The 25,946-nt window shown below is 39.8% G+C and overlaps 1 protein-coding gene across 6 annotated transcripts in view; it reads right to left on the bottom strand.

The window, feature by feature from the left end:
* The window catches only part of Snx14 (sorting nexin 14), a 74,527-nt gene that overhangs the window by 41,262 nt on the left and 7,319 nt on the right, over window positions 1-25,946 (bottom strand). For 3 of the 6 annotated variants that reach the window (XM_057766611.1, XM_057766608.1, XM_057766606.1), the window contains exons 1-6: window positions 21,458-21,702; window positions 9,238-9,358; window positions 6,530-6,606; window positions 6,176-6,254; window positions 3,507-3,550; window positions 1,335-1,422 (exon numbers count right to left, since the gene is read on the bottom strand). In XM_057766611.1, the coding sequence (XP_057622594.1) occupies window positions 1,335-1,422; window positions 3,507-3,550; window positions 6,176-6,254; window positions 6,530-6,606; window positions 9,238-9,358; window positions 21,458-21,678 (630 nt within the window). In that variant the 5' untranslated portion in view covers window positions 21,679-21,702. Of the gene's footprint in view, window positions 1-1,334; window positions 1,423-3,506; window positions 3,551-6,175; window positions 6,255-6,529; window positions 6,607-9,237; window positions 9,359-21,457; window positions 21,703-25,946 lie in introns of those variants that run through there. The other 3 variants (XM_057766609.1, XM_057766607.1, XM_057766610.1) reach the window with 2 other exon arrangements.

Here is a 25,946-nt window from a genome sequence, read left to right on the forward strand (position 1 = left end):
ACTCTTTTTATATCAGTTTTATTAACATATCCCACACATAATTCATCCATTTAAAGCATAGAAATCAGTGGCTTTTCACAGCCTGTTCAGAGTTCTGCATACATCACTCATTTTCCGAACATAATCATGTTATCTAAAGAGACTGTGTACCTGTTCGCCAAAATCTCCCGTCTGCTCATCTAGCCAGCAATCATTTTGCTCCCTGTCTCTATATCTCCATGGATATTTGACATCAATGATATCATCTGATACATGGCCTTTGGTGGCTAATTTCATAATACATACACACACACATTATACTTGTATCCCTGTCTCCCTCTTCTAACTCTTGGTCGTCCCCAACTACTCCCTTGCATTCGTGACCCTCTTCTGTATTTATTTCTGAGTGTGTGTGTGTGTGTGTGTGTGTGTGCACATACACACAACTATATACAACCTATGGAGTCTAATTAGTGTTGTCCCTTATTTGCATGGGTTTAGGGATGATCCCTTAGGATTGATGTCTAGACACTGAGAAAAACAAAAACAAAACCAAAGCCAAAAAAAAAAAAAAGAACGGAGGAGGAAAAGAAGAAACTGGTTCTTCTTCCCACCTCAGCAGCCCCTAACTATGTATACCTCTTTTTCTAGGACCTTGTGAATGTCCTCCATCCATGGTGGCATGTCAATTGGAAGGCACACTAATTTGAACTTTCCCTATGCTCTGCCTATTTCCCCCAAATCAGAATAAGTGGATATTAATCTTTTTTAATCTTTGCAGTCTGACAGGTAAAAAATAGTACAGCACCTCACTGCAATTTATATGTGATGCTCAACAACACAGTTCCAATTGTTTGCTAGCCATTTTATATTTTTTGTGAACTCACTGAATCAAGTGGATATAGAAATATTTAACATGATTAAACTTTATTTTGTTAATGCTATATATTTACAATGTATACGTTGTTTATATGTTTAGTCCTATTAAGTTGCCAAAGTAGTAGAGAAATACTGTTTATAACCAGGAAACTACATATGCACATATATGCAAAACCTAAATAGACAAAATATCACCCAAAAGTATTTTAGAAGATAGATCATAATCACCACAATTTACATAAATCCATTTAAGTAAAACATGACACTGTTTTCTATAGTTGTCTTTTCATTTTTAAATTCCACAAATCAAAAAAACCAAGTATTAAAGGAAGCAAAACTGATCAAGGGACCAATAATGATTCATCAACTTTTAATCTAAGAAATGAAAAATGAAGAATAAATACACATATTATAGGAGAAAAAATAAGATTGTCATAATAATAATGTTCCAAATTTCTCATTATAAACATATATACCTTGTGAATTCTTCGTACTAAGACAGATGCAAAAAACCGTAAGGTGATTCTCAGTTCATCAACAAAGGACTCATCATCTGTCACATCCCTTCAATTTGAGAGAAAGCAAAAGTTCACAAGTTGTGAGAAATGCAGCTTCACTTTATTGAAACCAAGAAAAATTTCCTTTTTTTAAAAATAATCATGCTATTTTCTCTTTTCACTTACAAATATTATATTTTGTTTCAGAATAGAGAAAATGGATAAAAACGAAACAAATTACTCATGATTTTAGCTCCAAATCATAATCACTACTAACTATTTTCTTGTAGCATATACATACAAGAGCCTTTTTCAAAGAACTAAAACCATTTTCTAAGCATCACCAAATAAGCTTCAAAGAAAACAAAACCATCAATGATGGAGAATAAGATACAAAAATTTAAGTTAGTTTAAAATATTTATAAAGTAGTATAATTCTCAAAGGGAGTGTGCATTCAAAGAAAAATAAACTGAAAATTCACTTTTAGGCAAAAACTCTACCACTAAGCTACATCCGTAGCCTGGGTGTGGTTCGTGAATGCCTGCTTGTAACTCCAGTACTGAGCAGGCCGACCAGAGGATCACTAGAACCTGGTTGTCAGGCAACTTAGCGTAGGTGGATGATGCCTGAGGAATGGCCAAGGCTGACCTCTGGTCTCCATGTACATGTGTGCACACATGCCTGCATACCTAGCTGCACACATAAACAGGTGCAATACACACACACACACACAGAGAGAGAGAGAGAGAGAGAGAGAGAGAGAGAGAGAGAGAGAGAGAGAGAGAGAGAGAGAAAGAAATTGAAAGATCATTTCAACAGATTCTCTGAAAAGCAATGTGTCCACCCTCCCACCCCCGCAAAAGAAACTTTATTTTTAGTGCATGCAGGGTATATAAATGTTGTCTCTTGCAGGACAAAAAAAACCACTCTAGTTCTATAAAAAGAAAATGGGATTTTAATTTAGAGTCAGACATCCAAATTATTTCAATTGATAAATGTAAGCATTGTGTTTATTACATTTGAACATTTCAATCTGACAGTATAATGTCTAATGATATACCTCACTTTTGTATTGATTCAGTTATGTTTTATAATTTCTAATTAAAAACATCCTATTTGAGTTTGTCCATAGTGTGTTAAGACTAATTTAACAACAGTTTATATGCTTTATTTTTCTGAAAATGTGTGCAATTGTTTCCTGCTTATCCGTGTATTGCCACACTTCAGTGTGGAGGACACATAGCAGAGGCCAGAGGGCAGCCTGGCAGTGACCCACTGAGTGACCCCACCACCTCACCAGCTCTGTACTTTCATTTCTTTTTTTTCATTTGATTATGTCTTAAATATGGAGTATTCTGCTTAGAGATGTAACAGCTCCATCATCAAGTTGAGGATGCGTTCATTACTCACATTTCTTGTCTTTGATAAAAAAAATAAATATTCTGTACTGCCCGTAAGTACATTAAAATTTCAGGAAAATTAGCTGGGGGTAGTGGTGCAAGCCTTTAATTTCAGCACTCAGAAAGCAGAGGTAGGCAGATCTCTGAGTTCGAGGTCAACCTGGTCTACATAATGAGTTCCAGGACAGCCAGGGCTATGTTGAGAAACCCTGTCACACACACACACACAAAAAAAAAATCCATGAGTCTCATCAGAATTTGATAAAAATTGTCAGAATTTCAGTATTTACCAACTAAGTTATCTCCCTAGCCCCTGTAAAAACTGTGTAAGAAAATCTTGTTCTTGTTTGCTGCAGAGAGGATTTGCTTATGTAGGCCAGGTGGCCTCAAACTTGTAATTCTCCTGCTTCCCAAGTGCTGTGATTAAAGGCTTGCTTCACTATGCCCAGCTCAATAATGATTCTTAATTGGAGCCAATTAAATCTTCCAGGTATTGCTGGGTCATTTCTGAGGCTCTTTATGGTAGTGAGATTGAAAGAAAGAGAGTACTACTGGCATTTAGTGGGAAATAGGCCAAGAATAGGTCAGGGACAGCTAAATACCTACACAAAAAAAATTTGGCCTTAACTGTACTGAAAAATCCTGGCTTACACTGAAAATACATCATTAATTTGCTTACTTTAATGCTATTGGCCATATTAAGGGCGGGGGTAGGGTAGGATGGAGCTCTTATGGAAGAAAAACACATACCTGTACCAAGGATAAACAAAGTTTTCCAACACTAATTCAAGAACCTGTACAAAAAAATTTAAGAAAAATAATTAACTATAAGGAAACAAACTGTACTAAGTGATAGATATTAGCAACAACCAATTTTATTATGCCAAATATTGACAATATCTTTGAGGAGGAGAATTCAAGACAGGGTTTCTTTGTATAGCCTTGGCTGTCCTGGATCTAGTTCTATATACTAGGCTAGCCTTGAATGCAGGTACCCATCTACCTCTTCCTCCCAAGTGCTAGAAGTAAAGGTGTGCATCACTACTGCCCAGCTGACAAAACCTCATGACAATATGCCATATCAACTTCAGACAGTTATGAGGGCCTTTAATCCCAGCACTTGGGAGGCAGAGGCAGGTGGATCTCTGTGAATTTGAGGCCAGTCTAGTCTACATAGTGAGTTCCAGGGCATCCTGGGCTACACAGAGGAAAAAAAAAAAAAAAGTCTCGAAAAAAACAAAAGAGGGAAAAAAATTTAAAAGAATTTTAAAAATTTAAAAAAATTAAAAAAAAAAAGAGGGAGGGAAGGTGGGAGGGAGGAAGGAAAGAACGAGAGAGAGATGGGTATAAATAAAGACTGTTCATTCATTTCCTGGCTGCCCAGACACAGAAACTAAATTATAACACTGTTTAGCCAACAGCCCAAGCATCTTTCTAGTTAGCTCTTGTATCTTAAATTAACCCATTTCTATTAATCTATATATCACCAACAGGATATTACCTACTGGTAAGGTTCCAGTGTCTTTCTCTTTCAGCAGCTACATGGTGTCTCCCTGACTCCACCTTCCTTCTGCCTACATTCAGTTTAGTTTTCCCACCTAGCTCTGTTCTGTTCTGCCATAAGCCAAAGCAGCTTCTCTATTAATCAAAGGTAATAAAACATTCACAGCATACAGAAGAAAATCCCACATCTCAATTTCTCAACTGAGAAAATGCTTCCATAAGATCAGATTGCAGGCAAGCCTGTAGAGCATTTTCTTAATTAGTAATTGACAGGGAGGGCCCAGCCCACTATGGGCAGTGCCATCCCTGGGTGGGTGGGCCTGGGTTCTATAAGAAAGCAGGCTGAACAAGCTATGGGGAGCAAGTCAGAAAGTAGCACCACTTCATGGTCTCAGCACAAGCTCCTGCCTCCAGGTTCCTGCCCTGACTTCTTTTGATGATGAATAGTGATATGGAATATAAGCCAAATTAGCCCCTTTCTCCCCAACTTGCTTTTGGTCATATTGTTTCATCACAGCAATAGTAACCCTGACTAAGACACAATGTATCTTTTAAAAGTTATTTGCCAGCCAGGAGGTGGTAGCTTATACCTTTAATTCCAACGCCCAGAAGGCAGAGGCAAGCAGGTCTCTATGAATTCAAGGATAGCCTGGTCTACAGAGTGTGTTTCTGGACAGCCAAGGCTTCACAGAGAAACCCTACCTCAAAGGAAGGAAAAATAATTAGGCTGAAGAGATGGCTCAGAGATTAAGAACTCTTCCTGAGGTCCTTAGTTCAATTCCTACCAACCACATGGTGGCTCACAACCATCTATTATGAGATCTGATGCCCTCTTCTGTCATGCAGGCATACAGACAAACAGAACATTATGTATATAATAAATAAATTTTAAAAAGAAGGAAAAAAAGATTTCCTATTTCCCTTCCCTAGCATTAGTAACCAAAGATGTTAATTTCTAAACTTCTAATTGACCTTGAAATATCAATAGTGCCTATTTCATAAGCTAGTGTAGTTTACACATATGAAAAATGTGTATTTTGAACAAAGAGCCTAGTGTACAATAAGTATATCCATAGTATGTTCATGGCAATTCAGGTACAAACAAAACTACTGAGCTGCCATTTATAACAATCTATGGTACATACAATTATGCACAGCATATAACACTTGATAATAAGTATATTACTGGTTGTTGAATTTACAATGTCATTCATACTTTTTTATCTATGGCATACTATGCTTTATAGTATATGTTTATATCTGAGCTAGTTAGTTTTAATTGTCCATTTCACATAACCTACAACCACTGGAAAGACTCAAATAGGAATTATTTAGATCAGGTTGGCCTATTGGTATATATATAGTAAATGTCTCAATGGCTAACTGGTATAGGAAGACCCAGGCCACTTTAGACAGCACCATTCCCTAGTCAGGGGTTCCTGAAGAATGTAACAGAGGAAATAGCTAGCTAGAAGCAAGCAAGCAAGGATCCACATGTTTATATCCTGCCCTGACTTTCTCACAGCAAGGAACAAGATCATGACACTGTAAGCCAAATAAAATCTTTCTTCCCCTAAGCTGTTTCTGTCGTGATATTTTATCACAGCAACAGAAATTAAATTAGAACAATACTGTACTTTTTAGACTTTACTCCTATTTATTAAAATAAAAAAAGAATTTTCTATAAAACAATAAATATGCCATGTTAGGCCAGGAGCGGCTTCAAATAACTCAAATTTGTACAACCCTCGACTGCACCCAGAAGCCCTGGGCAATGACTGAAGTTACCACCAAGGCTTGTACAAGCACATTTTGTGATGTTATGACAGGGACAAAACTGTCTATAATTTTCAGAACACAGTCCCAACCTTAAATAACACGTGCTCATATTTGGGAATATTAGTTAAATTACTTACCTCTGAGAGAGATGCATCGACTTTGGAAGAAACTTTCAGGTCTAGCCAGGGCTGGTAGTTTTCAAGTAGCAAGGAAGGCCTAAAGTCAATCAAACAACAAAGTCACTTGTAATAAAATAACTTGTAGTAAAATGTAAGAAAAGATGAACAAATAATAACATTTAACTTGGGGGCCAGCAAGGTGGCTCATCAGGAGGTAAAAACACTGGCCTTAGAAGCTCAATCACTTGAGTCCCAGAACCCAGATAAAGGTAGAATGAGAGAACGAACCCCACAAGTTGTCCTCCGACCTCCAGACAGACAGCATGGCCGCACACCGCCCCCAAGCACAACTTTAAAAAGAGGTTAACTTACCTGTGGCGCTTACATTTCACTTTACCACAAACAGCACAGCTGTGACCTTGGGGAAATAACTCTTGAAGTCCTAACTGCTAAAAAAGGAAAGAAAACAGAGTGAGTCCTTAGTTTCCATAATGTCTCTACTACGAAGCTTTCAAGAGCTTTGTTACCCTCCAGGAGAGCACTCAGAGAACTTTCTGTTTGGTGCTTCCAAACTAGAACTCTTGTTTGTAAAGTACCTGCTAAATTAACTGCCAGTAGACACAAAATACCTTCTGAACTACTTTACAATAAGCCAGGCCTGGGGTGTAACTCAGTGGTTCAGTAGTAGAGAGTTCTCTAGCACGAAGAATGGCACAGGTTCAATGCCTATCATCAGAAGATAAGAGTGGGAACCGTAAACAAAGGTTCTCTTAGCAGGTATGGCAGTACATGTCTATAATTTCAACTCTCTGAAGACTAAATAATCAATCAATCTACCTTCGACTGTGTCTTCTACTGAGAAAATATTAGGGAAAAAAATTCTCCATTTCTCTTAAAGCTTAGCTTCAATGAGGGGGAAGACGTGATAAATCCCGAGGGCCATGACCAAATATAGCCCAGACTTCTATGCTTTCTCACATAGAAAAACCTAAAATGAGGAACTGTATCAATTTAAACAATTGAATCTATGATTAAAGAATCTGATTCAAAGACAGCCCACAAGGGGCTCAGAGCACAGCTCTGAAGGACAGCACTTGAATATGAAGTACAAGGTCCCATGCTTTTTCTTCATCTAAGGAGAAAAAAGATATCTCACTCGATCCTGACTTGTGGACAGAATCTTAAAAGTCAGAATTTTGCCTTATAGAGTACAGAGTTAATATACTACTGTCACTATTGAACTTCAGAAATACAAACTATTTTGGCTAAGGAAATTCACTATTTTTTTTCTCTTGTGCACATATGCATTTAAGAGATTTACAGGGTTGGAGTGTTGGGGTTAGTTCAATGCTTAACATCTTGCTTAGGCACAAGGCTCTGAGTCCAATCCTCAAGCTGTGAACTCACATGCACATACACAAACACATATACACAGAATGAGAATTAACAGGGCTGGACTATTATTTATCCCAGAATTCCTTAACTGTCCATGCTTCAGAATTACCTAAAAAGTTTTTAACAATACTATTTACAGAACAGTAGCCTAGAACTTTTTAAGCAAAATCAGATTGTTGATGATGCCCAAGGAGGGTCTCGTTTACAAACAGGTTAGAAAACCTCTGTCCTAAACTAACTGTCCTTGCGGTTAACATGTACCCAGGGGACAGGCTGACATTGTGAACTGCAACTTTCTGAGAAAGCTGTATTTTCCTTTCACAGTTGCTATTAGAACTGTAAACCTTAAAACTAGGACTGGCTGGGCGGTGACGCACGCCTTTAATCCCAGCACTCAGGCAGCAGAGGCAGGAGGATCTCTGTGATTTCAAGGCCAATCTGGTCTACAGAGCTAGTTCCAGGATTAAGTTCCAAAGCTACACAGAGAAACCCTGTCTCGGAAAACCAAAATAAACAAATAAATAAATAAATAAGCTAGGACTGAAGATGCTGCTCAGTGGGGAATTACATGCATGAGCCTAGGTTCAATCGTCAGCACCAAAAAAAAAAAAAAAAAAATAAGCCGGGTGGTGGTGGCGCACGCCTTTAATCCCAGCACTTGGGAGGCAGAGGCAGGCGGATCTCTGTGAGTTCGAGACCAGCCTGGTCTACAAGAGCTAGTTCCAGGACAGGCTCCAAAACCACAGAGAAACCCTGTCTCGAAAAACCAAAAAAAAAAAAAAAATAATAATAATAATAATAATAAAGTCAACTTAAAATAAGTATCTAAACATTTATACATACATACACACACACACACAAAATGCTCATTTTAAACTTTTTCTATAGACTCCATGTATTCATTGTTATAAAATAATAAGTATATTTTAAAAATCATCGCTTTAGGGGGCAGGAGAGATGGCTCAGAGGTTAAGAGCATTGCCTGCTCTACCAAAGGTCCTGAGTTCAATTCCCAGCAACCACATGGTGGCTCACAACCATCTGTAATGGGGTCTGGTGCCCTCTTCTGGCCAGCAGGCATATACACAGACAGAATATTATATACATAATAAATAAATATTTAAAAAAAATCATCGCTTTAAAATACTTTTAGTAAAAAGACTCATCAGCATAGAGTCACATAAGCTGACTTTTAAAATTAAAGATCACAGCTTTGTGGGAGCCTAGGCAGTTTGGATGCTCACCTTACTAGACCTGGATGGAGGTGGGTGGTCCTTGGTCTTCACACAGGGCAGGGAACCCTGATTGCTCTTTGGGCTGACGAGGGAGGGGGACTTAATCGGGGGAGGGAAATGGGAGGCGGTGGCGGGGAGGAGGCAGAAATCTTAAATAAATAAATAAATAAATAAATAAACAAACAAACAAACAAACAAACTAGTGGAATCACAAAAAAAAAAAAAATTAAAGATCACAGGGCCAGAGAAAGGGCTCAGTGTGCCTGCTGCACTTCGTGAAGACCTGAATTCAGTTCTCAGCAGCCACACTGGATAGCTCACAACTGCTGACTAATGTTCACTTCTGGCCTCCAGGGTACTACACACTTGTGGTGGATGCTCACACAAACATACCACATACACACATGAATAAAAAGAATTTAACTTAAAAACTTAAAAAACACAATTTACCTTAGGTTTGTATTTTATTGTGAAGAATATATTTGGTAACAGAGAATCGGGTCCTAATGAACAGTAGAATGTCACAACTCCAGCAACAAATGACCAGAAGATCATTAAGACATGAAGATACCTTAGAAACAAATGAAAATGATCAGAACTAAAGAAATATATAGCATTAAAAGTTATTCCTTTATTGATCTACCATATATTTATTAAGCACCTATTAATGAAAATCAATTTTAAGTTTTCCAATTAACTTTTAATAATATTTGTTAGATATAAGTAAATAATGCAATGTATATTACCAAATATATAATTTTATCTAAGTATAGGAGAAAATTAAGTTCAACATTTCATAGTTTCATTTCTATGCTGTTATGTTTAAGTAGTCTGAAATTCATTTTTCCAAAATACCTATTATCACATTCCACCAAAATTATGATAATCATTAAAATTAATTTTTCCAAATGCCTACTTTGTGTTAGACAGTGTTAGGCTCTGGGTATATACCACAGTACATCACTATCGTGGTCTCCAGTAACACAGATATCTGTCTGGCAGTGAAAGTTGAATAAATGAACATAATACAATGTGAACACGTTTTGTATTTTGGGCAGGGATAGCACACACACACTTTTTTCTTTTTAATTTATTTATTTTGTTTTATGTGATTGCTCTTTTGCCCGCATGTATGTCTGTGTGAGAGTGTCAGATCTTGGAGTTACAGACAGTTGTGAGCTCCATGTGGACCCAGATCCTTTGGAAGAACAATCAGTTCTCCTAACCACTGAGCCATCTCTCCAGCCCACATGTTTGGTATTATAAAACAGAACTCGATAGCTGCAGAAAAATTTAATGTAGGGAAAAAGCAACAAAAGAAGGTAGGGGAAAGCAGGACTGGGAAAGATAAGGGGATTCAAACTTGAGAGCACTGCATGGCTATGATCTGCTCAGTCTCCACAAGGTAGAGGTTTAGGACACCTGCTGCCTTTTCATCAGAGGAACCATGTTTGATTCCCAGCACCCACATAGTGGCTTACAACAATTTGTAACTCCAGTTCCAGGGGATCTGATGCCCTCTTCTGTCCTCCAAAGGCACCAGACATGCAGGCCAAATACTCATATATGCAAAGTAAAATGAATAAGCCTAAAATATTTTTTAAAAAATGGTCCTAAGATGAATCTGAAGAAGCAAGAAGCCAGACTAGTGATTGTGCCATATAATATGCCAGGTTATTGAGATGTCTCAAAACAGGCATGCTCAGCATGATCTTGCAGAAACCAACCCCTTCACACAGTTCAAACATCAATGGCTGCTGTGTTTATTAATTGTAAATAACTGCATAAAACATAAGCTCTGCTGTTAACTCTTCAGTCTAAAAACTGTAACATAAATAACAGACATATAGGTGACCAATCACATCACTTTTGTTAGTAACTGACCATTCACATACAACAGCAAAACATGGAGCTGCGTTACCTCTTTATTCCCAATAACTTTGTGTGACGTTTTATAAAAGTATCCATTTTCAAAAGGAAATGGACTCACAAGCATGAAAGTGGAACAAGGAAATGGGCCATAATAAATAACACTAGAAGTGAAATTCAGATCAAAGAAAATGCAATTACAAATGAAATCGGTCCTTGTTGAAATTTGGACACTGCCTACAGGGATGTCCCCGGCTGGGTCCTTGGACAGCAGAGGAGAAGGTACCTGAACGGTCCTTGCCCCACTATCACGCTGATGATTACCTCGAATGTCACCATAGAGTCTTCATCCGGCAACGAATGGAGATAGAGACAGAGACCCTCATCAGAGGGACGGACTGAGCTCCCAGGGTCCAGTGAAAGGCAGAAGGAGGGAGAAGTCAGGACCGTGAGGGGTTGGTCCACCAACTGAGGCAGTGTGCCTGTTCTGATGGGAGTTCACCAAATCCAGCTGGACTGGATCTGAATGAGCATGTAATAGAACCGGACTCTCTGATTGTGGCTGACAATGGGGGCTGACTGAGAAGCCATTGATGGAGGCAGTGGGACTTGTTTTTACAGCATGTTCTGGCTTTTTGGGACCCTAGTCTATAAGGATGCACGGCTCCTTGGGCCTGGATGTAGGAGGGAGGGTCTTGGACTTCCCACAGGACAGGGTTCCCTGCCCTCTCTCAAGCAGGGTAGGAGAGGGAGGAGGGGGTGTGGGGGAGTGGGAGGGGATTGGGAGGAGGGAAGGAGATGTAAATAATTGAATGGAAAAATAAAAAAAAAGAAAAAGAAAAAAGAAATTTGGACACTGCTATTGTTGAAGACGCTAGATACACAGGCCTGAGGATGTAGGTCAGCTGATCGAGTGCTTGCCTGGCATCAGAAAACCCTGTGCTTGCTCTCTAATAGTTCGTAAACCAGACATGCCTCTGACCCTAGCATTTGGGAGGTGGAAGTCATCCTTAGCCAGTCTGGGCTCAAATGGTGACAGGGATATTATCAACCAAGATGAAAACATCTCAAAGTGATTTTGGCAAAAATCTTTACATTTATGGAAGTTTTGGAAATATTTTATGATGGTGAGTGAAAAATTGAAAATCCACATTTAGAAGCTTAGCCATTAGACACAGAGAAGATATTCCATATACTAAATTCAAATTACTATTATACACTTTTGCAAAGAAATATAAAAGAGAGAGAACTATGTAAACTAGAAACTATGGTGCAATCAGTCTTATTGGCAGTGAGAAGAGAATGAAGTCACAATGCAGGGAGAACACAGGGGAGTAGACAAAGAGATGTGTTATTATTTAGTTTGGCTTGCGTGTAGGGTCTCACTCTGTAGCTCTGACTTGACCTAGAAATTATTGTCTAGACTAAACTAGCCTCAAACTCTCAGAGATCCAGGGGCTCACCTCCCAAGTGCTGAAATTAAAGGTATGCCCCACCACGCCTAACACAAGACGGTGTTGGTACTCTCAATACTATTCCGTGTTTCTCTGAGGCCCAGTTAACAGTGCTCTGTTATTCAGTATTCTCTCAGCCAAACCTAGTATAAACTGAGTTTCTGTTAGCTGTTATCTAGGAGGGATGGCAGATTGCTCAGTAGGCAAAGGTGCTTGACTCTGGATGATGTAAGCATGATGACCTAATCTGATCCCCAGAAACCACACAAAGGTGAAAAGAGAGAAACAATTTCACACAAGTGCTGAGTTTCCACACACACCTACATATCTTACACATACACATACATACAATTAATAAATTAAAGATACAAAATGATGAAGAACTGAAAACACATACAAGAGAAAAGAAAATATTAAAAGAGAGTACAAAACAAGTCCCAAGTAATGCTAAGGAAATAATATAAAATCTTATGAAAGTTCTAAGGACAGAATGTGACAGCATTACACTGAATCCACTCTGGCTGCAGTACAGAGCTTGGCACTGTCTAGGAACACACTGGCTGATGGAAGGCTGTTGCAATAATGTAGGAGAGGAGCTAAGGACCCTCACCAGAAAACAGAGAAAAGGAGCTGAGTCTTTTAACAAACAGAAGAAAAAATAAAAAAGCCTGAAGTAGCTGGTTAGGAATGAGCAAAAAGAAAAGCCGTCAAGAAACAAACCAGTCTTTAGACTGCCACGTCTCAGGGGTCTCACCTAACATGCGCCACAGAAAAATGGACCACAAACTGCAATGTATGGTAACTCTTTACAGAGAGCATTAGTTGAACATAGATTAGAAATTAGAAAAAAAAAAAGCTCATAAAGTCACAGGAATAAATGACATAACCCAGGAAGAAAAGGGAGACTTTAGAAAGTACAGAGGAGGCTAGAGAATGGTCTCAGGAGTTAAGCGCATACCATCTTTGTAGAGACCTGAGTTCCATTCCCAGCGGCTCACTACCCGGCTCTAAACTGTCTAAAACATCAGCTCCAGGGGATCCAACACCCTATTCTGGCCTCCTAAGCTGTGATGCATGTGATATAAATAAACTCACACAGGCACACACACACTATTTCTTAATTTTTAATTAAAAATAGAAAACTGCTTCAAGGTCCTGCTTGAGTTCCTCTCCTGACCTCCCTCCGTGCTGGGCTGTGGCCTGTAAGCTGAAGTAAGCCCTTTCCTCACCCGAGTTTGCTCTGGATCTATTTTATTACAGCAGTCAGGAAACCAGCACAGCCTCACTGACTCAAGATTTGGACTGTGTCAGCTGGGTAGAAGGAAAGATGCTAAAGTTGGACAGCTGAAGTAGCAGGCTATGAGATCTACATTAGCAAGACTCTAAACTTCAAACTGTACATGGCAACAGAAGAGGGCAGTGGATAGGAGGAAAGTAGAGGAGTAAGGACATTAGGACTGATTGAATGAGAAATGCACACTAGACAACAGCACAGTTTTTCATTTCACTTCTTTATTTAAAAACAGGGTCTTAGTCCAGGAGTGGTGGGTGGTACACACCTTTAATCCCAGAACTTGGGAGACAGAAGTAGGCAAATCTCTATGAGTTTGAGGTCAGTCTGGTCTACAGAACAAGTTCCAGGACAGTCAGGGTTACACAGAGAAACCCTGACTTGAAAAACCAAAAGAAAAAAGAAAAATAAAAAAGTCTCGCTAAAGAACTCAGAGCCTAGGCTGGCCTTGAACCTGTGGTCCTCCAGCCTCAGTCTCCTGAGCGCTACCATCACAAGATATTTGAGTCTTGGGAGTACTTTCTAGTGACAGCAAGGTCCACTGTATAGTCATACAAATGGGAGGCTGAAGAGTCACCTTGCTATAGACCAAATTATCAGATAGTTGCTCCTTCAAGCACTGAGGTCACCTAGATTGACAGCAGAATTTAAAACAGGCCTATAAGCCAGGAGCCAGTCCTATATAAACGAGTACAGCTGACTTGTAGAATGCCTCGACAAGCAAATGGATGGCATGTCGCTCAAGGGAGTAAGAAACCTCTGCTTCCTTGATAGAGTAAGCAGTACCAGACTTGCCTTCTCACCATCAAGTGGATAAAGGATATGTGGCAACTACTTCTCAGTAAGGCAGACAGCACTGCAGGGCTGGGCCATGAGAGAAGGAAAGCATCCTGGTGGGCTTCATGTGCATCCCAGATTCTTCCCAATTATCTTTCTACTTGCAAAAGAAACTGTGAGACCTAAAACTTAGAAGGTAGGGGTGCAGCAGCTAAGAAGGGGAGAAACAGGGAAATGCTAATATCTTATTTATAGACAGTGACCAAGTAAGTCAAAAGGTCAGGCTACCCAGCCAGTGAAACCACCTGATTGCCATGCTCTGAATTCTACACCTGAGAAACATCCACTGGGTGCCTATTACTAGAAATGTGCTTGCCCAGTGGTAAAAGGAGTCTACTGCCAAGGCTGACAACTTGAGTTAGATCCCTGGAACCAACACAGTGAAGGAGAGAACTGTCTCCCAAAAGCTATCCTCCACATGTGTGATGTGGTGTGTGTATGTGTTTGTGTACACAATAAATGAACGAAATAAAACCATTAATAGCCTCATGTCTGTTCAAGTCATCAAATGTAATTTGGTACATAATTTAGGAGAAAAGTATTTTTTTTTAGAATGCTTTTGAGGGCTGGAGAGGTGGCTCAGCAGTTAAGAGCACTGGCTGTTCTTCAAGAAAACCCAGGTTCAATTTCTAGCAGCCAGATGGCAGATCACAATTATCTGTAACCCCAATTCCAAGATACCCAACACCCTCATGCAGGCAAAACACCAATGCACATAAATAAAAATAAAAGAGTAGAAAAAACAAAACAGCAAATTTAACAAAATATAACTGATTTGTAGAAAAAATAATAAAATAAATCAGCCTCTAAAGGATTTTATTGACAATTACTAGAAAATCAAAATCCGTTTTACTGGTTTTTGTTTTTTTTTTTTTTTTTTTTTGAAGGGGTGTTCATTGTTGTTGTTGTTTTTGAGACAGGGTTCTTCTGTGTAGCCTTGGCTGTCCTGGAACTCACTCTGTATGTAGCCCAAGCTGGCCTCAAACTCAGAGATCCACCTGCCTCTGCCTCCCAAGTGCTGGGACTAGGCACACGCCACCACCGGTTTGGAAAATCAGTTTTTCTTTTTCAGACATAATTCACTTTTATTTTTCTTGTAATAAGAACCCTTTCAGGGTGGCCACAGCTGGAGCCTGGGTCCTCTGAACAGAGACTCTGGTGTGAGTTTTCACAAAATGCTTAGTGAATTCCTGATAGGGTGACTTGGTGAACACAGTCTCTTTCCAGAGGTCAGGGGTCAGGTAGCTGTAGGTCTTAGAGATGGCATCAAAGGTGGCCTGGGCAAAGTTGCCCAGGGTGGCAGTGCAGCCCCTGGCTGATGTGCAGCAGTCATCAATGCCAGCCATTAGCAGCAGCTTCTTGGGCACAGGAGCAGACACGATGCCAGTGTCTCTGGGGGCAGGGACGAGACGCACCAACACAGAGTCACGGTGGCCTTGTTTCTAATGTAGTTCCTAGGCTGGAATGTTTATTTGTGGAGTATGCATGTGAGTGTAGTGCACACACACATACGCGTACAAGGATGCCAGGGCAAGGTGTCAAGTGTCCTCCTTTATCACGTCCTACCTTATTACTTTGAGATAGGGACTCCTCATGAACCTGAAGCTCTCCATTTGGGAGTTTTTGTTTGTTGGTTCTTTTTGGCCAGGTTAGCAGGCAGAAAGCCCTAGACATCCTTGTGTCTGTTTACCTCAGTGCTGGGGTTACTGGCATGGGACTAAGCCTGGCTTGTTAGAAGAGAAAGGATAGTTAGGGTCTGAACAGATGGTCCCCATGTATACATAAGCACTCAATCACTGAGCTACTGCATTTTTTAAATCAGAGACTTTTTAAAGATTTAAGTATGTGCATGCATGTGCATGACGATGCGAATTAGGATATGCACACATGTAAGTACAAGTGCCCATAGAAGCCAGAAAAAGATGGCAGAGTTCTTGAAACTAGAATTCCAGGAGATTGTGAGCCATCCAATTTTTGGTGCTGGTATCCAAACTCTGGTCCTCACAACAGAGCAGCAAGTGCTATTTAATAGCAGAGCCATCTAAGAGCAAAGCCAGTGTTCCCTCTAAGGTTTAAAGGATTACCTTACCTGCCACTACTCACAGGTCCTTCCTGTGCCTCATCCACCCTCTCCCCCAATCAGTTCTTCCACATCTTTCCCCAAGGTCTAGCCTGATTCTTACTGCATGTCATCCAACCTCTCCCTGCAGTCGGTTCTTCCACACCCTTCTCCAGGCTCTAGCCTGGTTCTTACCGCACCTCATCCAACCTCTCCACCCAGTCAGATCTCCTGAACTTTCTCTGGGGTCTACATCTGTGTATCTGCTGGCTCTGCTAATCCATGCATCCCCAACCTGCCAAATCTAGCCCTGATCATAATCCAGTCTCCTGACCTTGTCTGGTCACCATTATGGGCTTGACAACAAAACATTGTGAGCTAAAGAGAGGAACTGTAAAACTGTAAAATACAAAACACAAAGGCATAAATATTAAAATACTCTGTATCATTTTGTATCACTAAGGACACAAGCAACACCACCAAACTAACAGATGAGCACAAAAAACAAGTACTTTTCCATAATAACTTCAAATATCAATGGCTTCCCAATAAAAAGACACTGGCGGATTGAATGGATCAAGAAACAACATCTATCTATTGTCTACAAGAAATACATTTTAGCTTCAATAATAAACATCTCATACAGTAAAAGGAGAGACAACAGTACTCCAAAACAGAGCAGAAATCAATGAAATAGAAGCAAAGAAAACAATATAAAGAGTCAATGAATATAAGAGCTGATTCTTTAAGAAAATAAACAAGATTAACAGATTGACCAAAAGAAAAAATGAGAGGACACAAGCTGACAGAATCGGAAATAAAACAGTAAAACACAGAAAAAGACACCAAAGAAATTCAGAATGTTATAAAAGAATATTTTCAAAATATGTATTCTGCTAAGCTGGAAAATCTAAAAGAAACTGATGAATTTCTAAATTTGGCCAAATCACCAAAATTAAACCAAGAAGTCAACAAACCTAAAAAGACCCATAACAAATGAGGCAATTAAAATAGTAGAAAAAGTCTTCCAGAAAAAGAAAAAAAAAAAAAAAAGTTCAGGACCAGACGGATCCACAGCAGAATTCTACCAGATTTTCCAATATCTACAAGCAATCCTTCTTAAATTATTCAAAAACAGAAACAGAAGGAGCGCTCCCAAACTCCTTTTACAAAGGCATTATTACTCTAATACCCAAACCATGTAAAGACAGAAAAAAAAGACTACAGGACATTAGAAAGACATTAGAAAATGGAAAGACATCCCACGTCATAAATTGATAAAGCTAATACTGTGAAAATGGCCATTCTACCAAAACTTATTTACAGATCAAACGCAAGTTCAGTCAAAATCCCTATGTCATTCTTCACAGATGTAGAAAAAAAAAATCCCAAAATTCTTACAAAACCGCAAAAGTTCCTGGAAAACCAAAACTATCCTGAGCAAAAAGAAGAATATGGGAGAAATTACAGTACCAGATCGTGAGATGTACTACAGAGTCTAATAATAAAAATAATATGAAGCGGTACAAAGACAAGCATGCACACAGAGAACAAGTCAAAGACCCAAACCTGAGTACATGGAATTCAGCCATTTAATATTTGACAAAGATACCAAAAATAAACTGGAGAAAAGAAGGCATTTTCAACAAATGCTGCTGGAAACACTGGATGTCCAGGTGCAGACGAATGAAATTAGACCTGTATCTATCACCTTCCACAAAAACTAATCTCCAAGGTTAAAAGACTTAAATTTGAAACCTGAAAGTGCTAGAAGAAACAGAAGCAGGAGTCCACATGGTGTAGGTCAGAAAACAGAAGCAGGAGTCCACATGGTGTAGGGCAGAAAACAGAAGCAGGAGTCCACATGGTGTAGGGCAGAAAACAGAAGCAGGAGTCCACATGGTGTAGGGCAGAAAAGAACTTTCTGAATAAGTCTCCATTCGCCCAAGAAGTGAAGGCCAACTTCACCTAAATTAGAACTTAAAAACTAAAAAGCTTAAGCCGGGCGGTGGTGGCGCACGCCTTTAATCCCAGCACTCGGGAGGCAGAGACAGGCGGATCTCTGTGAGTTCGAGACCAGCCTGGTCTACAAGAGCTAGTTCCAGGACAGGCTCCAAAACCACAGAGAAACCCTGTCTCAAAAAACCAAAAAAAAAAAAAAAAAAAAAAAAGCTTCTACGCAGCTAAGAACACAATCAACTGGGTAAAGAAGAAGCCCCCAGAATAGGAGAGAATCTTTGCTGGCTATACATCTAACTGGGGATTGATATCCAAAATAGATAAAGAACTCCCAAAAAAACAAAAAACATCTAAAAATGGACCTGAACAGAGAATTCTCAAAAGAATAAATGAAAATTGCTAAGAAATATCTTTTAAAAACATGTTCATCATTCTTAGCAACTAGGAAAATGTAAATCAAAACCACTTTGAGATTTCATCTTACCCCAGTCAGAATGGCCAAAAACTAACAGCTGACAACAAGTGCTGGAAGAGCTGTGGGGGAAGAGGAGACCTTCATCCACTGTTGGGATTACAAACTGGTGCAGCCAATACGGAAACCAGTGTAGAGAAGTCTCAAAAAGCTAGAAGTAAAGCCAGGCAATAGTGGTGCACGCCTTTAATCTTAGCACTCAGGAGGCAAAGGTCATCAGATTTCTGTGAGCTTGAAGCCACCCTGGTCTACAGTGTGTGTTCCAAGACAGGCAGGCTTATTAACACAGAGAAACCCTGTCTTGAAAAACCAAAATAAATAAATATATGAACCTATTAGTTCCCATTGGCAGAAGGAACCAGGTTTTCTCATATGACATTCATTCCACATGCATACACAGCATGTGCTTATTTCTCTGTTTCTGTGTGTCTCTCTCTTTCTGTCTCTCATACATACATACACACACAGACACACACACACACACTCAGTAGTACACATCTTAAAGAAAATTACACAAGGTCTCTCTCTGTCTCTCATACATACATACACACACAGACACACACACACTCAGTAGTACACATCTTAAAGAAAATTACACAAGGACTAGAGAGATGGCTCAGTGGTTAAGAGCACTGTCTGGTCTTCCAGAGGTCCTGAGTTCAATTCCCAGCAACCACATGGTGGCTCACAACCATCTCTAGTGAGATCTAATGCCCTCTTCTGACATAAAGGTGTGCGTGCAGATAAAGCACTCATATACATATAAAATATATAATTTAAAAAAAAAATAAAGACAAAAAGCCGGGCGGTGGTGGCCCACGCCTTTAATCCCAGCACTCGGGAGGAAGAGGCAGGCGGATCTTTGTGAGTTTGAGGCCAACCTGGTCTACAAGAGCTAGTTCCAGGACAGGCACCAAAGCTACAGAGAAACCCTGTTTCGAAAAAACAAAACCAAAAAAAAAAAAAAAAAAAAAAAAGAGGCTCTCTAGCCATGCGTTTGAACAGTACGGCGGGGGCTGGAGAGAGAACTCAACGATTAAGTACACAGGCTGCTCTTCCAAAGGATGAAGGGTCTACTCCCATACCCACATTCTCTAACTCCAGCTCCAGGGGATCCAGGCCCCTCCCTTTTCTGGCCTCCATTAGCACTGCATGAACATAGTGCAGACATATTTTGCAGGCAAAACACCCATTCACATAAAATAATAAAAAACAAAGACAGCACTGATATTTAAAGTCGTTTTAGCTGATTCAAGAACAACCAATGGGAAAAAAGTATGCAAAAACAATTTCACTCATAAACACCACCACTCAGAGATTTAAAAAAAAAAAAATATGGGGCTGGAGAGATGGCTCAGTGGTTAAGAGCACTGTCTGGTCTTCCAGAGGTCCTGAGTTCATTCCCAGCAACCACATGGTGGCTCCAAACCATCTGTAAAGAGATCTGGCGCCCTCCTCTGGCGTGTGGGTATAAATGGAGGCAGAAAGTTGTATACATAATAAATAAATAAATCTTTTAAAAAAATGTGTATTTTCTCCCTTCTTTGCATAAAACAAATTCATGGTACAGATCCCATGTCAAAAATCAGAAGGCATCTTATGACTGAGCAACATATAGCATTAGCTGCTATGACTTCCTAAGTTGATGACCACAGAATGTTAGTTCAACATGCTTTCAATTCATGGCTGTACTACCTGTTCTACCTTAAAGAAGAATTACACTTAACTCAATTCCTGTTGAATAAAATTGAGGACAAAACTTAAATCACGTAGCTTGCATTTTGTTCAACTGAACCTGTTAGTTTGGAACTCCTTTCAGAGGACACAGTGGTAGTAATTAACAATATTTACAATTAAAGGATCCCGCTTCTTCCTCAGTCCAACAAATACCTCAGCATCACAACCCAGGCATTTTTTTAAGATAGTATTAACTAGTTAAATCTATTTACTTAAAAAAAAAAAAACTATTAACACAGTTACGGGAAATGGTTAGCCTTAGTGGAAATACTAAGTTAAATCTCTTGTGTATGTTTTCCACTGTTATGCTTACAGATGAACTACTTCGAAATAAAAAGTCTCAAAGGAAACATGTTTTTAGTACACGTCTTTTCTACCATCCACTGCACCGATACTACTTTTGAAAATGGCAAAACTAAGGAAATCTACAAGATTCAGGGGCGGGACCTTCTGACATCAAAATTTCAGATTAATCATTTTAGTTTTTCAGAATATTTCAACTCTTAAAAAAATAGAGAAACAGGAATTTTGTAGAAATATGATAGGATACTATTCTGCTTTTTGATTTCGGGTCAAACAATCTTTGAAACAGACGAAACCACCAAGGTGTGTGCCCGCGAGTGTGTATATACTACTAGTGTGAGAGAGAAGGGTTCCGCCTGAGACAGCGACAGGACCTTAAACCGTCCTCCCTCCAGTGACTGAATCGCCTTTACCGTCTCGAACTGAAGTGGATATACATATTTCGGTTGTGAAAAATAGACGACAAAGGCCCAAATTTTGAGAAATGGTAAGAAAATAAAGGTTCAGAGGTAGGTAACCTCGGAGGATGCCCGGCCCACGAGCAGCCGGCCCGTGCCCGTCCCCCGCCCGTATATCCGGCCGCGACCTCGGTCGTCCCTCCCGAGGCGACTGTGAGGAGTTTGCTCTCGCTCGCTGCCAGCACAGCCCGCGGGCTCCCCAGCGGCCTCCGCGGGGCCGAACGCAGGTACCTGTTGAGGAGCAGCGAGGCGACGCTGAGGCAGAGCAGCAGGAAGCAGAACAGCGGGTACTGGCGGCATATTTCGCGACCCACGTCCAGCCGCAGCCGCTGCTTCAGCCTCCCTCCAATCATCCGCATCCAAGACCCCATCTCGGTCCATGCAGCGGAGGACTTGCTGCCCTCAGAGACCGAGGCGGAGGACACCCCCACCGCCCGGCGGCGGATCCACATAGCCCCCCCACCACCCAGCTCCGCAGCGAGCAGCAGCCGCAACAGGCCCCGCCCCCGTGGCGCTCGCCGCGCATGCGCAACCTCCGCCCCCCCTCGCACGCAGGACCGCAGTAGGTTCACCGCCGCCACCCTGCGGGAGGACCCGGGAAATGCTCGAACCGAGACATTGTGGCCCGGTCACCCACTGGCCTTATCCGGAAGTTCAGGGAAACCTAGAACGTCGAGACTGGCAGGATTACGGAAGAGTGGAGGAAAGTTACCTATGCACCATACCCAAGTGCGGCTCCAAAACGCCCTGGGAAGTGTAGTCTGTGTATCGTATCCTGCCGCCCCACCCTTTCAGATTCTCGGAGCACCACCTAAGAAAAAGGAGTGGACGCCTTCGAGTTGGCTTTTTATAGCGGGATCAAGATGGGGATTACCAAGTGGAGAGAGAAACATCCCACCTGGCTGCCACCCACTCCAGAAAACCAATGTCTTAGCCATGTCACTAACAAGGTGGAGCCCGAGTAACCTCGCCTGGCGGGCTTAGTCACAAACCCCCGTTTGAGAAAGCAGGTTGACAAACTAGATATTTCCTTTTAGAATATCACTCTAAATTTTAATGTTCGTATTTTGTTGTAGCCAAAATTTCAAGCAGCGTGAGAAGCACTTAAATTTAACTTACACACATTATTCTCATAGCGTAGGTATTCTAGCTTCAACTACGGTGTAGTCACATTGCTGTGACAAAGATGCTGCTTGGGATCATTCTGATGAAACCAAGATTCTATGCTAGCCTAACGCTGCTGGCACGTGCCATCATGCAAACTGTCACTTCTCTTCCCTAGAATGTTAATCATTCCAGGCAAGGAAACAAACTCCTTATATGCTTTTAAAGTGTGCAGCTTCATCAGTATTTTCTAAATATTCTGAAAGGGTGGGTCATCCTTAGTGACTTTCCTTTTCAGAATGTGCCATCCTTTCTTCCCATTACTGCTAATCATTAAAATTTCATTGATACCCTTGTCCTTAAGTTTACACGTATTCCTAATGTCTTCCGGACATTCCAAATAAACTGATACAATTTTGGGGCCGAAAATATTTGTTAACATTTCCAGTGGAAAAGAAGTCTCACTGTCACCATTATTTTTTAAATTATTAGAAACTTATGTAAAGCTTAAAACTTGTCTCGAGGTAATATTTAACTTAATTTCACGTTTGTAACTTTACACTGTAACTCCTTAGGAAGGCATGGGGTGGTAGATCATTGCAATTTTAGCACTTAAGGCAAGAATATCACTTAATTGAGGTCAGCCTAGACCACATAGCAAAGACCCTGTCTCAAACCAAAAGACAAGGGCCAGGGTTAAATACGTAGAGGGTTTAATATCCAGCACTGCAAATTAATCTGTTTTTCTTGAGCCACACTAGGGATAATACCAAAACAGAAACAGCTCATAAGTGATTAATGTGAATCTAATTCGAACTGGTTAATAACTTATCTGGCAAGATGTAGTGTGTTTTAAATGTTTGCTTCCAAAGCTTATTCTGAAATTAATTTTTTACCATGACCCAGCATGTACTTTAAACAAAATATTTTCAGTTCTGTGCAAATTAGACACCTTCCCAACATTTGTTTTTCTAATAACTCTGCAGGAGCAATTAGAATGAACTAGGTAATTTTCTATATTAGCTTTAAAATAGAAGAGTGAAAACTTTCCATAAAAACTTTGTCTCAAACATGGTAATCAGTACACAACTGAGCTAAATACTTTTGCCTGAAAAGATTCTTTAAAGTACACACCTAAGAAAATTAACCTTTATTAAATGTCTTCAATCTTAAGTCTACTACTATTCACCTTACACTCATGTCCATGGAATATCATTGCAATCCTCTATTAAATGTTAAGCTCCCTAGTGCAGCTACAGAAATGTCTTGCATCTGTTACTTAACAGTTAACTGATGTACTTCAGCACCTGCATCTCATCTCTATAATGGATTTAATGTGTAAAGTTTAAACTGGGTGAAGAGTTTGTACATTAATACAGTAAGTTTGTTTTGGACTTCAGAACATGAAAATTTGTACCACTGGTCTAGATGAAAACATGAAATCTCTAAAATGGCTTATGTCCCCCCTCCCCAATTCTAAGCAGTCTATTTTGGTGGTATCTGACCACATACATGAGAACACATGAAATGTGTACTCTAAGTGTAAAATACAAAACAAAACCAGACTGTTTTAAAGCACAAATTTTTTAAAGATTATGTATAGTGTTCTGCCTGCATGAATTCCTGCAAGCCAGGAGGCACCATAACTCAATACGGATGGTTGTGAGCTACCAAACGGTTGCTGGCAATTAAACTCAGGACCTCTCAAGAGTATTCAGTGGTCTTAACCAGAGACCCATAACGCTAGTCCCAACAATGTCTTTTTATTGTTAGATAACTCAAAACAACTGCAGCCTGAATCTTAGTATAATGGCCTGGACTATTACAATAAGCTGTGAAAGCCCACTACAATATTAACATTTTTGAAACATGGTGTCACATTGTAGCCCTAGCCCCGGCTGGTCAATCGCCCTGCCTCAGCCTCAAGTGCTAGGATTACATGCATGAGGCACGACACTCAGCGATTGTACATATTTTTGATAAATGATGCAACTAGGTGTGCTTAGGAAGTATAATTATCCATCTAAAGGCCCATAGACATCAAACTTCAATAGTATGTCCATTATTTTAATGAATATTTATTGAATAGCAAGTTAAGTGTAAGGCACTGTGCTAGATGTGGTGGAAGATACAATGAGTTTAGTTGAGTTTCTGACCTCCAAAGGCTTACAATCTAGTGAGGGAGACAAGTCACACAAAGATGTAATGTATAAATAATACAGGGAAGATTTAAAAGCTATAATAGTTTGTTGTTGTTTCCCTAAAGAACAAGTAATGGGGGCAATTTTTAATGGGTCAAGAACTAGGAAAGCCTCTGGGAAGATACTTGCACAAACAGCAGTTTTTATTTTCAGTTAAATTTCAGAAGTAATGAAGCACTAGGCAAAGCTAAATAAAATACCTAATGTTTCCACTTAATTGAAGCCTGATTTTTCTCTCTCCCAGTATATCCTAAAGTATACAGGAATTTGAGGTAGTATTAAGTCCCAGTTTACATTACATATACTTTCTTAAAGACAGCACCCACACTTGAACACCTGGCAATCTTCCTGCCTCAGCCTTCTAGGACTGGGATTACAGGCAAAAAAAAAACACAATGCCTAGCTCATGTTTACTCAATTCTGATGCTAAATGAAAAACACTTTAACAAGTTTGTTCCGCCACGTGCACACATTGGACATATGAGGAAGATATCCCTATAAGTTAGTCTCTCCTTTCAGCTCCCTCCCTCCTCAGTCTCAATTCATTAAAGTATTTTTATTGATTTTTTACAATTTTATTCTTACCGTCTTTCTCCCAGCCACTTACCACTATATATCAAGTTCTGAATACAAAAATTTACATAAAAAAGGTGATTTACTTTACTTCAAGTCCTAAAAAACCTAGTGTCGATTAATATGCTCATGAGAAGTGCAGTAATTGTTAGAGTTCTAAGATGTTTAAAAGTTCAACCAGGTGGTGGTGATGCATGCACTTAGGAGGAATAGGCAGGTAGCTGGACCTGAATTTGAGGACACCCTGATCTACAGAGCAAGAGTTCCAGGATAGCCAGCTACAAAGTAAAAGTCCATTTCAAACCCCACCAACACCAAAATTGTTACTTTCCTATTTAACATTTTTGTGATCTTGAAGTAAACCTCCATCAGGAAGAAACAAAGAACTACAACCTTAATAGAATCAGTGGCTCAAGTATAGATACTCCCTGGGTAAAATCCAAGCTGCACCACCAAAGTCTATGCCATCTAGTGTTAGCACCAGAGAGCTTAAATATGTCACATTTATTGATTTATTTCTAACTTATGATATACAAGCTAGCCTCTAAAAATGTTACGGAATTGGGTGTGATTCACAATTTCAGAAAATGTAACTGCCTGGCAATGGAAAATACATCAACTCACCTATTAAAAAAAGACTACGTTAGAAAAGGCACTTATAACCTATTATCACAAACTTGTGACAAGATTAACAATGTGTATTATTCATTTAACATAGCTACTTCCCATGAAAAAGAAATGTTAACTGTACTTCAGATGCTTAGATATCTACTTATCTTCGCAGTTTAAATATTTAACACAAAAACATTTAGAAACTTTTACATTTTTTACTATCTCAGTAT

This window comes from Chionomys nivalis, chromosome 4, assembly GCF_950005125.1.
Source record: "Chionomys nivalis chromosome 4, mChiNiv1.1, whole genome shotgun sequence".
Classification (NCBI taxonomy): domain Eukaryota; kingdom Metazoa; phylum Chordata; class Mammalia; order Rodentia; family Cricetidae; genus Chionomys; species Chionomys nivalis.